General features: G+C 42.6%; 1 protein-coding gene across 1 annotated transcript in view; it reads right to left on the bottom strand.

The window, feature by feature from the left end:
- LOC146977878 (uncharacterized) overlaps positions 1 to 17,728 on the bottom strand; it is a 92,397-nt gene that overhangs the window by 14,040 nt on the left and 60,629 nt on the right. The window contains exons 37-45 of the mRNA XM_085790527.1: positions 15,378 to 15,497; positions 15,093 to 15,130; positions 14,579 to 14,696; positions 13,839 to 13,951; positions 12,732 to 12,909; positions 11,286 to 11,488; positions 10,662 to 10,779; positions 940 to 1,056; positions 303 to 518 (exon numbers count right to left, since the gene is read on the bottom strand). Of these exons, the coding sequence (XP_085646653.1) occupies positions 303 to 518; positions 940 to 1,056; positions 10,662 to 10,779; positions 11,286 to 11,488; positions 12,732 to 12,909; positions 13,839 to 13,951; positions 14,579 to 14,696; positions 15,093 to 15,130; positions 15,378 to 15,497 (1,221 nt within the window). The remainder of the gene's footprint in view (positions 1 to 302; positions 519 to 939; positions 1,057 to 10,661; positions 10,780 to 11,285; positions 11,489 to 12,731; positions 12,910 to 13,838; positions 13,952 to 14,578; positions 14,697 to 15,092; positions 15,131 to 15,377; positions 15,498 to 17,728) is intronic.

Genomic DNA, 17,728 nt, shown 5'->3' with positions numbered 1-17,728 from the left:
TTCATGAATACACATTTTGTACAGTTTACTAGCAGACAAAACAGCCAGCAGGTGCAAACCAAACACTCAACATTTACATCAATAGTAATAAGCTGGTTATATTGTGTATATTAAAAATAAATAAATTCACATCACAAACATGAGATATCAACTAGAACACAGTTTATTTCTCTTGCTGAACAAGCACATTACATTTTGTAAATAAAAAAGAAAAGAAAAAAGAAAACGGTCTGCCACAGTCGACTGGAAATAAAAAGTTAATACCACAGAAGCCCCCCCCCCTCCCAGACAGGGTCAATGGCAAGAGGCTTTTTTCTTGAGCGCTGCGATCTTGTTCTTTACGTGGAACTTGACGGCTCTCCAGTCACGATCTTTTAACGCTTCCGGGTTTTCATTGATGCAGGCAACACAGTCTATTTTTCCCGGCAGTATAAAATTCTTAATGAATTTTTTGCTCATGCTTCGTAGGACGGCTGAATTTTCTTCTTTGGTCCAAGCCTTCCTTGTTGGGCGGCGGCCTACATGGAAAATGAGAACCGTTTAAGTCATTTCTATCCATCTACATGTGACTGACTTACAGTACTTTTTAAAAAACTTTTATTCTATTGGGCATTTTAACCAAGTGGTTTACTTTGAAGTGGACTACAGTATAACTGAGATTTACTTTCAAACTTTTATTCTATTGTGCACTTTATTCCATTGTACACTTTTCAGTGCTGCTATAGTAGATATTGCTGCTATAAATAAGCATATTGTAATGTAACATCACCTGTACACTACTTAAAAAAAAAAAAAAAAAAGTAGATATCCTTGCCTGGGCCCTTTCTTTCTTCTTACTACATCCGCCATATCCCTCGAGCATATTTAGGCTAAGTTAGTCACTGTAGGAATAGCCTGATGCATTACCTATAAAAGTTACAGATACCCAACAACACATACCTGACGTGCCCTCTGTCTCGCCGTGCTCTCCTCCCCCGGTATCGCCGGCTACTTTTCCCCCCGTCTTGTCTTCTCGTTGCACCTCTTCCTTGTCAGGCATCAGTGTTGGTACAGACTCTGTGGGTTTAAGCAAAATGAAACATATACGGTAAGTGAATCTGTTTTGTTAACGCAAGTGTTAAATAAATAGCACGACTATAGTGTGATAAATTGCTATATAGTGTGTTTGTTCAGGCGTCTCCATATCTTTGCAGCTCTTTAGTAAACCAAAATTCATTTGTTTTCAGGTCGGGACACCAATATTATCCAATCAGGAGAGAGAAATCAGACAAGATACGGGATAAACAGGTGAAATTTAAAGTGATAACACAAAGAAAAAATCAAACTTGGGACACTATAAAATTAAAGCTGAGGGGGTTGTAGGGGTTGTAGTTGATAAATGGGTTCTCTTTTCTGGCTCGTGACCCCATTGTGACATCACAAATTTCTGGCGACCCCACCGTCAATCAAGAAGCGCCAGCTCAGGTATTTTTTATATGCAGCATTTTACAATACAATACAACACAATACAATGCAATGCAATACAATACAATACAATACAATACAATACAATACAATACAATACAATACAATACAATACAATACAATACAATACAATACAATACAATACAATACAATACAATACAATACAAAAAATCTTTATTGTCCACCATAGTGGAAAATTGCCTTTACCATTTTATTTGAACTCGATTTATATGCGGGAAAGTGAAAGTATGAAATACAGTTGTTTAAGATAATGTGTGATGTTTTCAATCATAATTTTAAAAAGAATAATAATTAGATAAAAAAAAAATTCGTATCAGTTATGAGACATTTCAGCCGACCCCATTTGAATTCCAGGCGACCCCAAGGTTGAAAAACACTGCATTACTGATTTCTAAAAGTATGGATTTTAAAGGGATAGTTCACCCAAAATTCAAATTTCACTCATTATCTACTCAACCTCATGTGGACTAAGGGCTGGGAGAAGTTTCAGAGTCCTCCGTGGCTTCTAACTGGGCGATATTAACGGCAACGCTCCTCTTTTTCTCAGCTTTTCTCAGAGAGGAGGGAGGGGGGAGCCCCGTCCGTCAGAGGAGAGGAGAGGCATTGTAATGAATGTAATGAAACAATAGCAACACATTAGACACTGAAATTGCACAACTCAGAGTTAGCTTTTTATTTAATTAAAAAAAAAAACAACATCTGTTATAAGTCCTTTTGATTATAATAAAAATACAATAATAGAACAATAATGAAAAAAAAAAAAGCTGGGCAGCACTGCTGCTGTTGAATATGATGTCATATTGAATATTTTCCTGGGTATTGGTATTGAGTTTGAAATGTTAGTATTGTGACAATCCTACAACTCTGTGAAGACACATTTGGCCACAACAAACACCAAAACAGCCAGAAACAATAAAAATGCAGGAGAATATGTGAAAATGTCTTGTACAAATTGAAGAGAGAAATTGAAATGATTTTCGTTTCATAATCAGTTGTGTTACGTTCTGTATGACCACTTTTGGAGAATCATCAACACGTATGAGGGAGGGGGTACTTAGGGGGGAACCACTGCTCTATAGCAATGATTGCCATCACATTAACCTGTTTAGAAAAATGGTTAGGGGGTTAGGGTTAGCACTATTAAATGTACACTATTCCAAAAGGCTAAATATTTTTTGTAAATGATGCACATTCCTATAAAAGTTTATTTAAAGGGATAGTTCAACATTTTGGCAAATTGGGCCATTGCCATAATCCCTATAGTCATAGCAGTAGGTTTGTTACCTTTAATCGTCGGTGCAAGCTATTTTTAGAACGGCGGAGCAGAGCCGTGAGCTGCTCAGAGCTACGCTACGGAGGCTCATAGGATTTCTTGGTTTCCCTCAACAAACTCATCAAATGCACAATCCAACAACTCCACAACGCTCTGGTGGACAAGTTGTGAGCTGCACATTCACCACGCTATGAGATAATGACGGAACATTACGAGACTGCTTGCCGAAAAACTGCCCCAAACGGGAACGCGCATCAGCGTTTTTGCATTAATTTAATGGGCCAATTTGCCAAATTGTTGAACTATCCCTTTAAGAGAATGCATAAACAAATGGGTCATGCAGAGAAATGCTGTGTACATACCATCTGGGGAGATGTCTATCTCGTCAAGGCTCATCCCTACATAGTCTCCAATCCGCCCCTGCTGCTTAGCAAGTAGGAGCTTGCTGACTTTGGCAATCTGAAGGGTGTCCAGCTTGCGCTTGTAGAAGTTCCCATGGATCCTAATATCGTGGCCGAGGTACCTTGCCAACTGATCACGGTCTGCGTCTTTGAGATTCAGTGCACTCGATAATGTTGCAATTTGTTTCCGCAGCTCTGTGGAGCGAAGGGCTTCAGGGTTTTTGGCACCACATTCATCTGAATATTTCCGAATGCAATCAGAACCTCGGAGATAGGTGTCTTTTTCTGGACATGCAAACAAGTAGATGTTGTTTTTTTTAACGGCACACTCCTGTCGTTTATTGCACAGCAGTTCAAGTGCTTTTTCAGTCTGCGCAGTTAGTAGTACAGGAACACCTCGGCGAAGCTTTCCTGGCAGTTCAATCCGAGTGAAATGTGAGAACATGCTCATCTCGTTGGCTGCGAGGTGCTGTTTGACTTCTTCAATAGGCACCGATTTCCTCCTTGTCTGAAAGAACTTCAACTCCATCTTGGAGACTTCACCTTCCCTTCGGCGGTTGAACAGTATTACTTTTGTCAGAGTAGCCTCACACAGCCGTTTCCAGTTAGCGGTTGAAGCCACCTCTTTCAACTCCTTGATGCCTTGGGTTACCTCTTTATCTAGATGAGCATGAAGAAGTCTAACATCATCTGTAAATGGTAAGAGCTTGGGAGCATTCATGAGGTCGTTCCTGCCATGACCTGCCATGAACTCTACCCAGCGACTATAATAAATAGTGGAAAATGCATGGTATCGTTCTGCTTCTGCATGATCCAAGTTCTGCAGTGCTTTGGCTCTTAAGTACTTTGCCACGTTGTTCAATCCAGCACCCAATTTGAAATGAAGACTTGGAATTTTGGACTTTGATGTTGTTTCGTCAAAACCGACAACGTGACGTGCAACTTTAATGGTCTCCTTGAAATTCTCAGGGCTCACTAGATCTTGGATTGTCTTCATAGTTGTTGTCCCTCTCGCTGCCTTTATCATCCTACCAAGATACCTCAGCTGTTGTGTGACAGGCAGCTTAATGCCAACTGTGTCAGTACTACTAGCCATGATCTTGTTCATTAAATGGCAGCCAAATTCCCTGATCGTTGGATCAGTTTTGACAATACCAGTGACATCATCTTGTATCATGCTCTTGGTCAGATCTTCAAACGTTTTAGGTGTGCCTGAAGTTTTAGAAAACGTCTTCTGCGCCCCTTCTTCGGATGGTCGTTGATCACAATTTCTAAGATGTTGATACAACCGTTTCCTTAGAAAAAGGCCAAAGCAGTGGGCACAGTGCACATAATCTTTCTCCGAACTGTGTATTCTGGGTCGCTTCTTTGCGATGAGGCTCCCTTGTCCACTCTTGAGTACAGATTCATTATGCTTAAAGTTGCCAATGCTTCTTAGATGATTCAAATGACGTTTTCTTTCCTTTGAACCTTTCTTGTAACTTAAAGCTTTGGCAACTTCGGCCAAAGTACTGTGAGAACACTCCAGATGTTTTGCATATTTCCTTACTGAAGTTTCACAATAGTGGCAATACTGTTTTTTGTCATATACCCTTTTCCCATCCGAGCTTCTGGAGACTGCTGGAATAGACACAGATGGAGGAGACAGTGGCGTATCACCATCTCCTGTACTAGGGGGACTTTTTGATGTGGTAGGGATGCTGCTTCTTGTTTTCCATGAACCTGGGGATCTGCACCTTCTCTTTGGTGACACTCTCTGGCCTTTCTTAGTGGTGCTCTTTGCTCCGGCCTTCTGTTTGGATATCAGATCAATCGTGTCATCGAAGAATTCTTCACCTGCATTCGAACCATCTGTGCTGTCCTCATATTCATCTTCAGGTGGTATATATTTGTCTCCTATGTTTACGCTGGAGGAATCCCATTCTGATTCATCACCCAACTGATCCACTGCGCCATCCGACTCCAACTCGTCCGAAGAACGATCCACTGCCGACTCATCTTGCTTTTTAACAGTCCGGTGCCCGTGCTGTCCTGATCTCTTCCGTTTCAACTGTGTCTGTTCTGACACTTTTTTGTCCACGCTTCTCTGCACAGGGTAAGACAAAGAAGGAGAAACTCATGACTGGAAGTTCTTCTTAAACCAAATCACAATCTGTGACTTGCACATGGTGATTCCTAAAGAACTACCACAGTGCAGAACTACTGTGTGTTTAGGTGCTCATCAATCTAAACCTATGTTCTGGTCTTGCCTAAAAAATCACAGACTGAGGGTCTTAAGCTTTGCCTTTATGACATATCCAATCATCAAAATTAAATGCTCTGAAAATGACTGAAGCCTACCTATATAACCCACTTAACACAAGGTCTGAAAAAGCTTTTGAGATTTCGAAGTGTCTTCTGTGTCTTAAATCTAACAAAAAAGACTGGAATCATAAATAGCAATTGAGACCTTGAATCCATGTCCCACCTTGTCACAGGGCTCTGAGCAAGCTGAGACGCCTTCCACAGTAGCTGGAGGAGTGTTGAGAGCAGACTCCGTAGATGGAACGGCGACCATGTCCAAAACCACACTGTCACGCTCGGTTCTTGGCGAAACCGCTGCTGGATTCTGAAAACATAATATGGTTATGACACAGAAATAGAAACAAGAAGGTAAACAGGAAGCCAAACATTAGTGTTCACTTGCTGCCTAAGGACTTAACCTTGCACATCTGAGAAAACATTGCACAAACGTAGTATATTGGCTTGCACAAACTGATACATACCTTTCGCCATGGCCAGTCTTCAGTTCCTCCATAATCATAGGAAATTTCTTCACCTATTCTTATGGGCTGGATAGCGAAGAGGCAAATGTGAGTCTTCTTATCAACCTCCACTAGCCTCATCATACTATTTGGGTTCTTGTGGTGGTTGTTTACGAGCCTACCGAGGGACCCATCTTCTTTGGTGCTGTCAACACTAAAACAAACAACAACATTCAGTTTCTGAATATAAGCGGTCTGAATGCAATTCTAACCTACACAACCAACAGTACAAATTGTTTTAATCTCAAATAAAACAATTTTCTCATTGTCAATGTGATGCACTGTGACCTTGTAGATCTACTATTTTCACTTTTTACCTGTAATTGTGAAACATTTTTTTAACAAATCTTTTCTTACTGTGCGTTCACAGCAAAAGCTTCCAAAGCGTCAATAACGCTCAAGGGTGGGCGTCAGACAAGACAGCTTCCAAAACGGAAAATATTTTCAGCCGCTTTGGTCGCTCGTCACATGACCAACGTCAAAGTTCGATCGCGCTGGTCATTGGGGAGCCGAAGGACAAAAAAAAGGTAGCCAAAAGATGTCTCTATTCTGACAGGTTGCCGCCGAACCGCGTCATAGCTAATTACCCTAAAGTTAACCATGGCTCAACTTCTCGTCTGGTGACGCTTTGCAAGCTTTGGAAGCTTTGGACGCTTTGGTCGCTCAGTGGGCTCTCATTGAAAATGAATTGACTTCTGGCGTTTTGAAGCTTTGGAAGCTTTTGGTGTGAACGTACAGTTATCGGGGTCCCTGGCACAAAATGTTTTTTGATGGGCGTCCACGGCCAAACACATATTAATGTAGGGGTCCTTGACATGAAACATTATGAAATGAATTATGAACCCAGCATTATGAAATGCTAAAGTGAGATGTAAACATACCACAGAGACTTTCCAGCGAGGTCGAACATGAAAACGCGCTGAGCAGGTGTGTACTCCTCTTTCCTCCTCTGTGCTTCCGTGTCAGAGATAAGGTCGCCTCGATACTCAAGGATGAAGTCACCTTGGTTGAAGGGTCTTTTGGCGAATACTCCACGCCCTGTAAAAAAAGCGGCAAAGTTTATGCAGGGGAAAAAACATAATATGACCTGGCTCCCTGACTTCAGTATCATTGCTGAGGCTCAAAATCATTGATTGATAAACTAGTAATACTGAGACTCAAAAATATAACGTAAGTCTCTTTTTATCACTGAGGAAACACCACCAAGTTGCAGCAGTTTGAATTTTCTATTTTCTGTTTTATCTTGTCGTTTCTGTGGTCTTTCTTTTAGTGTAAAGCACTTTATGTTTTCTGTTACTGGCTTTTGTGAAATGTCAGATTACTCACCTTTTTCAGCATTTATGTACAACGCTTCGAGGCTGTCCAGCTTGTCAGACTTGTCCTTAATGTGAGATATTGCGTCTGCTTCCGGATCGATCCTCCGTCTCTTCTCTCCCCCTGCCATCCTCTGGACTTTAATGAAAGACATGTTTTCCAAATTAAAACATGGCTTACTGAGGATCGATTCAACCAGGGGGGTCCTTGACTTAGGAATTTCACAGTCGAATCTGATTCGTCAGATTTTGCCGTCACTGACTGTAGCCATGTTGGTTTGCCGTCTGCATGCTAACAGCTGTAGTGCCGCCGTTGCTGTGTTTTCGGCCCCTGCTACTTTGATTGTTTTTTACTACGTTCGATGGTCATGGCCCTGGTTTATGTTGAGTTTCTGATGCCTATAGCCTTATTCATAAAAGGAAGACGGAGCTTAAAGCCAGGGACACACCGAGCCGACCGTCGGGCGTCTGGCCTCGTCGGACGGCGTCGGCAGCTCGTCTGTTTGGTGTGTTCCTCTCCGTCGGGGAGCCTCGGCTCTTGACGGATCTCGTCGGGGCCGATTGAACATGCTCAGTCGGGACTCGTCGGCCGTCGGGAGAGTAGACTCGTCGGGTACTCTGATTGGCTGTGTGCTAGCTATGGCGATTCTGATTGGCGGTGCCCTAAGCGAATCAGCGCGGTGTGTGGGAGGGACGGAAGTGACCACAGTAAACAAACGGTGTCCTAGCCTGTGCTACAGTAAAAATGGTATATAAAATAAAAAGAGGAGTAAAGCAATATATTAAGCGGCAATATAAATATATATTTAAACATCAAAGATGTTCAATCAAACCCACATAGTTTGAAACAACGTTCAAAACACACACAGCTCACAACTAAGCATATAAAGCCCGCTAGCTTAATGCTAACGTGTAATGTAAAACACCATAGACGGGCTAACAGAAATTAGCATCGGCTATCGCCAATTCGCGGCAACCGAGCCACAGCAGTAAGCTGCTAAAAACTGTTTTAATTTCGGCTTTAGCGCTGTTAAAACATGGCTGGTTACATTGTTTTGGGGAGATTAATGTTGTCTCATTGATGAAATTAACTGTGGCAGTGGCATTAGTTTGTTTGAATGAACAGTGAGCAGAGCTGCCCCTGGTCTGTATTGGTCTGTATTTCTATGGGGGAGTCCTCGCCACTCAGTCGCTCTGGTTGGCAGTCGGGGCGGTCACAGTGTGTTTCACTTTTTCCTTTCTCCCGACGAGAGGCGACAGACTCGGGACGCGTCGGGAAGCGTTGTGGCGGTGTGTCAGGGGCTTAATAGGCCTGGCGGGCCCGATGTTTCGGTTTAACTGGTGACTTTGTCACATTACAGTACATCACGAGAGGTGAACACATGATCTGAACGCAGTTTAACTTACTCAAATGATTCGATACTACACAGATTGTGTATTTTAAAGAAGATTAAACTACAATCAATGGCTTTTTATGAGAAAGTCATCAGTTAAACCGTAACACCCGGGCATCCTAGTTTACTATCCCTGTTTTGCACAAGCTCATATTTTTTAATCCAATGTCAATGTTGATTTAGCAAAATATTGCTGCATCCTCTTGACGCAAAGTGGTTAACTTAATGCATCCTTTTGAAAATAAGTTGCTTGTTTAACGCAGCTAAGCGGGGCTAAGTTAGCAACATCACTGGTCATTTCATGTAATCTGTTACTTCTGCCACTATTCTGTTTGTTAACATTTAGCAGTTCAAATCACTAATGGTACCAAACAATCACACTTTATAAACGTATTTAATTACAATTAATAAAATGCTCTTACCTGTAGCTAACCATGAGGTTCACGAAGTGTATGAAATATGAACGTCACGACTGATTGCTGCAGTAGAACGATTTCGCATTGGCTGGATGGGCGGAGGGGCGGGGCTAATCATACACACTACCGGAAGTGTGTATCAGAACGTACTGGCAAAGTCTTGCCACTCGGGGGAGCAATGCATACACACATGGTACAGGTAATCTCCCAAATGGTGCCATACGGAACCGCGTCTGAAATTTAGCTGTAGCATCCTGGAGGTTTGGTTCTTGAGTTGATTTAAATGGAAAAAACGTATGCGACCTGAATTTTGGTCTCCACAAGTGAAGAGGCCCCCATGAGTTTGGTGGGCTAACTCCTTTTTGTCCCCACATATGACACACACACACACACACACCAAAACTTAATGTGATTACAGCTCCTCAGTATCGGTGCTCAGAGAAAAATGATCATGCGTCTGTCTGATTAGCTCAGTCTTGACCTTAAGGTCGTGGGTTTGATTCCCATGTTAATAAAGGCTTGGGCGGTCGCCCGGGTTGAAAAAACAGGAAAAAATGAAAACAGGACGCCAAAAACAACACTACGGCTGGAAAACCAGAGAACAAGATGACTGTTCCTCAAACTGTTTGAACCTGAGTCTAAGACATCTGATCATAAATAAAGTCTCATTATGAAGTTTGGACTCTCAAGGTCCTTTCACACACGAATAAAAGACACGAAATTGCAAAAATATTCGGTGCTGATTCACACCGGCATTGTCTGTCATTTCATTGTCTGTCATTTCATTGTCTTTCATTTCGTTGTCTTTGTAAAGTTTGTGTCCCTTGTCAAACAAGACAGGGTGGTGACCATAAAAAGAGATGGTGAGAAGGTGGCGAGAGCTCGGATGTAGGCTATTATACGAACTTATCGGTGAGAGACGCCACGGTCGGCGTGAAAGGACTCGTGATGAAAACTGGGGCTTGAAAAAAATGAGAAAATGTGTGAAAGGGCTAGCCTAGAAATCTAGACGCACCCTATAGCGGCAGCAAATCTCTTTTCTCAGTAGGTGGGTCTAGAAACGAGCCATAGGAACTTTTTGAGTCTCAAACACCGATTGTGTTCACCAATCACAGCGCTCTATCTGTTTAGAGAGTCGTTGGGCGGCTTAACGCCATGACGACATACTTGCGACGGTGAAAAACATGACAAGAAGATAGATGGCTTTGGCAAAGGAATCGTTTGAATCGGCGTTGGCATCAACTTTGAAAGAATTAAACCTGAGTTGAGCAAGAAACTGCACTGAAGTCATTCATTTGAAGAAGGATATATTTGGTGTTTTGCCGACGGGATACGGGAAAAGTTTAATCTACCGACGTCGTCCTGCTCTTTGCTCTGATTGGTCGTAGCGCTACCCTGTTGGTGCAGAGGCAGTTTGAAAGACAGCCTTCATCCCGCCCCCTGGATTGAGCCGAGGTCTACCGGTCGTTGCCAGACTAGACATTTTAGTGATGTAGTCTGGCTTGCCAGGCTATGAAAGGGCCTTAAAATTAAAAATTAAAAAGAAATCTTAAGCTAACAGACAGAAGAACCTACCGGACTCAGGATGCAGGTCGTCCTGCGACTCCCTCCACCTCCTCCAGGCCTCCGTCCCACACGAACCGACCACTTTGTGGCGCTCGGTCGCCTCGACGCGTTGGCTCGACTTCACACCCTTCAGACAGAAGAAGGAGAAGAAGTTAACACCACAGGAGAGAGAAGACCAGACCTTCTCTACTCTGCTCCGTTCCTAAAGCTGTGTCCCACCAGATCTTTTATTTTTGTCGCTGTCGCTCGTATCGCTCCGAAAAAAAACGCTCCATCGCTCGGCTGCAGTCGCTCGTCAATTTGGCACAGAGCCACAGACTGATGGCGTCATGCCCATTGCCATGTGTCTCTGTTTACACCGGCACCACCGGGATCACAGCAGCCAATCAGCGCTGAGCGACGAGCGACTGACGGCCGGAGAGTTGGGATTTCTCATCTCGAGAAACAGATGTAGAACAGAACAGAATGAAAAAACGCTCCGTCGCTCGGTCGCTGTCGCTGCGAGTCCCAGCGTTTTTTCACCTGGGCGATTAAACGCTCAATCGCTCGTTTGCATCGACTTAACATGTAAACTCATCGCTCGTTCGAAAAACAAAAGGTCCAGTGTGAACGCAGCTTTAGGAGGTTTCTGACCTGGTTCTGGTTCTGGATGTCTCCCTGAGTTTGTTGTGATGGAGGAGGAGGAAGAGGAAGAGGAAGAGGAAGAGGAAGAGGAAGAGGAAGAGGAAGAGGAAGAGGAAGAGGAAGAGGAGGAGTTGGACCAGTCGTGTCCTCCGGTCTCCTGAAACCAGCCCGGTCTTCTTCAGCCACGTTCTCCCTGCAGCTGCTGGTGTCCTCTGAAAATAAATGTTTATAATTTCATGTTAAATACTGTTAAATACAACTGGGGAGCTTTAGAGGAATCAAAATAGGTGATGATGTCTTGCTTTAAGGAGGAAATATGTAAGTCCGGTCGCTTTTCCGGTGTTTTACTAACCCCTCCTCTCCTCAATGTGCATTTGTTTCCAACGAAGCCGGTGAGAAATGAATCCATGGAGCAGTGGATAAGGTTATTTATCATCTACCATGTTACCATGTGTATACTGTATCTGTGTAGTCTTATCTGTCATCAACAAGAAGATAACGGGTTACGGGTTAGCGCGTTACGTTTGTGTGGCGGTGTCGCCATGGAGACGAGAGCTGGGACACCGGGTCGGAGGCTCTGATCTTCCAAGGTTGGTTTTCATTCTCCCTGGAACTAGTTACTAGTCAGTGGTTTAACCAGAACTAGGAGCTGGAGCTGCTTAACTAAAGGTAAAAATGTAGCAGAGTTCCTCGTTAACTCTTTTATTTTCGTCACAGGAACCTTTAGAGGAACTAAAACTAAAAAGAAAGTTACTGTAGACAGGCTGTAGTTAGTCTTCAGCGCTGAACAGTTCAAATTCTCGCTGCATTTTATTTCACCCACCAAGTTTAAAAACCCGGCGCTGCAGCAGATTATTTTGCACTAAACCATTTTGTTTTGATTCTAGTAGTGTTGTCACGATACCGACATTTTGGTACTGATATCGGTACCAACATGTTTTTCAATACTTTTCGGTACTTTTCCAAATAAAAAGAGAACACAACAAATGTCATTATTGGCTTTATTTTAATAGAAAATCTTAGAACTATAACCTATGCATCAGTAATCAGTAAATCAGTAAACAGTCACTGCTGCTGCAGGATTACATTTCCATATATAATAATCTGAACTCTTCCTAAATTAAAACATTAGTGGTCTGTTTAAGAATGAATATCAACTTGTTTTCTTTGCATTGTTTGAGGTCTGAAAACACTGCATCTTTTTTTGTTATTTTGACCAGTTGTAATTTTTGGGAGAAATTGTTATCAGTAGTTTATAGAATGAAACACAAACGTTCATTTTACTCAAACACACACACCTATTGTTTCCCATACGTAGACCAAATTGATTCTTTTGTTTTTCCTTGTGAATGGAGACCCGAGTCCCTAAAGGAAGACTGTACGACAGACGGACCAACGTCGACGTCCTGGGCTATGACAGAACAGTGATTTGACATAATGAAACTAACTTCTTACCGTTGAGGACCTGAGCTTCTCCTCCAGCTCCTTTGGTTTCCTCTCCAGCCTCCGGCTCGTCCTCTCTCTCCTTCACTTCATCCTGAACCTTCGTCGTCTTCTTCTCACACTCGACACTGAGTTTTCCCTCGGAGCGTTCAGGCTGTGACGCCGAGGGGAGAACGATGGGCACAGGAAGCTGAGAGAGGCAGAGTGGAGGTTAGGGCTGATTAACTCTGGACAACGATGTGCAGATATAAACGTTAAAGGGATAGTAGTATTTCTTTAAAGTACAAATAGCCCCTAAGTACTTTAAATGCAGTAGAAGACTCTCTGCACTCCTCCCGTTAGCAACGCCAGCCCATAATAGCCCTGTCCAGAGATTTACAACATACAGTGTTGTGAACAGACCCAAAGAAACGGCCTATTTTCGCGGCCTAAAAGAGGTTTTACCTGAAAAAAAAATACACAGTTCCATTGTTCACTATAATATAATTTTTTCCAGCCCTTCAAAGTGCAGGAAAAACACAGTTTTTATTTGGACCTAACCAACTCACGTATCCCTCCGCCCAGGGTTAGCGCCCGCCGATCAGCAGTTGGTTAGGTCCAAATAAAAACTGTGTTTTTCCTGCACTTTGAGGGGCTGGAAAAAATTATATTATAGCGAACAATGGAACTGTGTATTTTTTTTCAGGTAAAACCTCTTTTAGGCCGTGAAAATAGGCCGTTTCTTTGGGTCTGTTCACAACACTGTATGTTGTAAATCTCTGGGCAGGGCTATTATGGGCTGGCGTTGCTAACGGGAGGAGTGCAGAGAGTCTTCTACTGCAATTAAAGTACTTAGGGGCTATTTGGAGATCATACAACCCCACTTTTAAAAAAATGCTACTATCCCTTAAAACCCACTGTCTGACAGATACAAGACAAGAACTTTAACTTCTAATGCTCTGTTTTTGATACTATCTTGAATGCAACAAAATCAGTAAAATAAATGATTATAATTCATTGAAAGTCTGAAAACAAGTCAGATGAGTCCATAACAGGAAAATAGGAACAGATAAAGAACATTTAAGAACTAGAAATAAATAAATACAGAGAGAGATTGAAGTCAGAAGTGTTGGTACGTACCGGTATCGGCAGGCCGACGAGCTTCGGTGTCGCCTGGCTGTACATGTTCATGGGCAGAGGAACGTACACCGGCACCGGGAGAGGCACCATCACCACCTTCGGTACAAAGACTTCTACACAGAGCAACAGAGAGAAAACAGAAACAAACGTCAAGTCCACTCACATTCGTGCTTTTTAATCCATCAGATCGAAGCCAAATGAGATCGATTTTATTTAACAGAGCGTCACAGAGTCGGGCTGTAACGGTGCACGCAAGTCACGGTTCGTTTTGGTTCGGCACAACGGGAAAAAGCAAGAAAAAGTCACCAATTGAATGCAAAACTAACAACCATCTTCTGTTTAAGAATATAAAATAAATAGAATAACATTAGGGATGTTATAATACCATTCATTCATTCATTCTAGAGGAAAAAAACACCCAGGTAGCACTATTATACAAAATAAGAAACTACTGTAACATTGATTAGTGTTAATATACATGTAGCCTTTATGCTAATTGCTTTGGTGATGTTTTTGGTCTTGTCCTTGTGTCCAAATGCACACAGACATACATACGACTTATATGCAATAACATGATTGATGCTCTAAAACTCCTCTCTCTCATCACTTCTCATCTTCGTCTGTAATGACGGTTGCTGGCAGCTTTCATGCTCATTACCGCCGCCCGGATTAGAGTGAGGACACCGTTACACCCCTACCACAGAGGAATATTAAATATCTGATGTTGATGTTTCCTTCACCTGTCTGAGCCTCTGCGTCGACCATCTGCTTCGTACAGGAAACGCCTTTGTTGTGGACCAGCGGCGTGCAGAGCATCGACTTGTTCTTCACTTCCTTAGGAACCGTCTGGACGCTGACCTGGAGAAGAGACGAGAGAAGAGATGAGAGAAGAGACGAGAGAAGAGAGAAGAGAAGAGACGAGAGAAAAGATGAGAGAAGAGAAGAGAAGAGAGAAGAGACGAGAGAAAAGATGAGAGAAGAGAGGAGAGAGGAGACGAGAGAAGAGACGAGAGAAGAGATGAGAGAAGAGACGAGAGAAGAGACGAGAGAAGAGAGAAGAGACGAGAAAAGAGAAGAGAGAAGAGACGAGAGAAGAGAGAAGAGACGAGAGAAGAGATGAGAGAAGAGACGAGAGAAGAGAGAAGAGACGAGAGAAGAGACGAGAGAAGAGAGAAGAGAAGAGACGAGAGGTGACGACGACGTCTAAAACCACAAAAACAGCTAACTTGGCGTTGATTTTTACACTGAACTTACATGTCCGACGACTTTAGTCTGGATGTCCCGGGTCGAGACTGTGGAGATGAGACAGAGGTGTCACATATTGAAAGAACATTTATTAGTCAAACAGCTCAGCTCTCTATCTACTGTAGCTGAAGCTATTTGGTACAATTAATTAGTGTTCGTCTGATTTACTTGAAATATCTTAAGTCTGCTTGTGAGTTGGGTTCTGTTTCTGTACGTTAATGTAATTATGAGGAACATATGTTTTTGAACATCTGATTATTTCACAACTATGTGTGTGTGTGTGTGTGTGTGTACCGAGCGGTGAGGTGCTGGAGGAGGAGCTGTCCTGTCGAGCCAGAGCGCTGGCGAGCGAGATGACGTTAGCGATGACGGGGGACGCCTCGGCGGCGCCCGAGGGTCTCGGAGGTGAAGAGACTGTAGGTGAGAAGCAGATGAGTCCTGAATCCAGATGTTGATCGTTCATTTGAATGAATGAATGAATGAATGAATGAATGAATGAATGAGTGAAGGTTTTACTTCAAACATGTGAGTAATACAGTATGTAACACATTTAAAGCACTACGGTTGATACAACAATTAGCATGTTTGAAAAGGAGTAGGAGCTTTAATTTATTAACTCCTACCCCTTCCCCACTTCGTGCCTTAGTGTTTCTTTTTTTTAATTGCCTACTCCCAACACCAACAACAAAGTTGCTTTTGTCAACAATACAAAATAAATAACAAGTACCGTAAAACACCAAATAAGGGCCCGGGCGTTTATTTGCTTAAATCGCTCAAATCAACAGGCGTTTATTGGGGACCTGCGTTTATTAATAGTGTGTCCGTGGCGGCAGGTTGCGGTGGAACGATAGGCCTACGTGTTTCTCGAGACATTATACGGCCAGGGCAGACTAGTTCTCGGTCTCGCTGACCTCCGTGGTCCTGGCCCGCACAGGTACCAGGAGACCGAGACCCCCGGTCATGTCGGTCCTCTGCCCTCTCTGATCCGCCACAAGCTGCAAGAGCCCCGCGGACGCCCAGTCTCTCCACCCCTCTCCCTCACTTCAGCACCTGTGTTGGCTCGCACCACCGTCCTTTTTTTTTTTTTTTTTTTTGAGGGAATGAAGTATTGCTTATAATAATGCAACGTATAGCCTAAACACACGTATGAGAACAGAACAGTGAATCGTCTACTTTTAAATGGAGTAATAAGTCATTTAAATGAGGAGTAGCGAGCCGAGCCGAGCCGACACGGTGCAGCCCAGGACAGGTGCTGAAGTGCGGATGAGAGGAGTGGACAGACCGGGCAGGAGCAACCAGCCCAGAGGCGTCTCGTCGGTCCTCGGCCGTCTTTAATGTCTCGAGACACCCCTTTCAATTTGTTTAAGGTTATTTGTTTGTATTTAGGGAGGCTATATTTGCATAGAATATTTTTGGCAACCAGAAAAACAATGTTTGACCCGGCGTTTATTTGGGATGGGCGTTTAATACAAAAAATATTTTGCTACACCCGGCGATTAATTGGGACCGGCGGCTAATTGGGACTCGGCCATTATTTGAAGTTTTACGGTATATAAACAAAATGTGAGAACGTCTAGAACTCTCAGGTCTTCAGGCAGCGGCCTTTTAATTATTCCAAAAGTTGCTAACAAAACATATGGTGAGGCCTCATTTGATCATTACAGCCCACGTCTACGGAACCGACACCTGATGACTTTTTTTTTTTACACATTTTTAAAAGCAACCTGAAGACCTACGGTACCTTTTTAGCCTGGCTTTTAACTGAATCTTATTATTTTTATCGTTATAAAACATTTAATTTAATTTAAAAAAAAAAATGATTATCTTTTTTTATTCTATTTTAATTGATTCATTCTTATTCTATTTTATCCTATTACATTCATCTATTTTACTTCATTTTAACTAGTTTTTTTTTTTTCTTCCTCTTCTTCTCATTTGATCTATTTTACTTCATTTTATCTGGTGTTTTCCCCATAGCAAATGATTGAGTGTAAGACAGCGTTTCCTTGATGTCTCTAAAATCCAATGTTCTAAAATGACTGTGTGAATGCGTATGTGTATGTGAATGTATGTGTGTCTCCCAATATGTGTCCCCTACTGTATGTTCCTTGTTTTTATCATGTGAAGCACTTTGAGCTGCCTTGGGCATGAAAAGTGCTGCACTAATAAAGCCTGATTGATTGATTGAACCCTAGTGTTGGTCATCTCTCCATATAAAACACATTCATGTCAAAACATTATTATCGGAGTATTAGTATTTTTATATCTAGATCGATGTATTATCAAGTACAAGAATACTGACTGATATTTACAAAGATCTAGGAGGAAGAGGGGCGCTGTTGAGCTGGCGATGGAGTAGGACGTGTTTGTTTGAGCTCCCGTCGAACTTCTTTTTTATTTTAAGTTAATAAGCGCGCAGTACATTAAAATATTGACTAATCTGCTCTGAAAACATTTCCGAAGCTGAGAGGAAGTCTACGTTTGAGTGAATGGCGACGAATCTGAAAAAATTTCAATATACTGGAGCAGCGAACACGAGGCCCAACACCGCCGGGAGCTACACTGCTACTAGCACCGCGGCAAGACCATCTCCACCACATCTACGGTCAGCTAACGTTAAACCAGAGATGGACGCCAAGTCCTTG

Source organism: Trachurus japonicus, chromosome 11 (genome assembly GCF_045865225.1).
Source record: "Trachurus japonicus isolate A0001 chromosome 11, Traja_1.0".
NCBI classification, from domain to species: Eukaryota; Metazoa; Chordata; class Actinopteri; order Carangiformes; family Carangidae; genus Trachurus; species Trachurus japonicus.
Note: the sequence above shows the minus strand (reverse complement) of the source record. Positions and strands in the feature narration are given on the sequence as shown.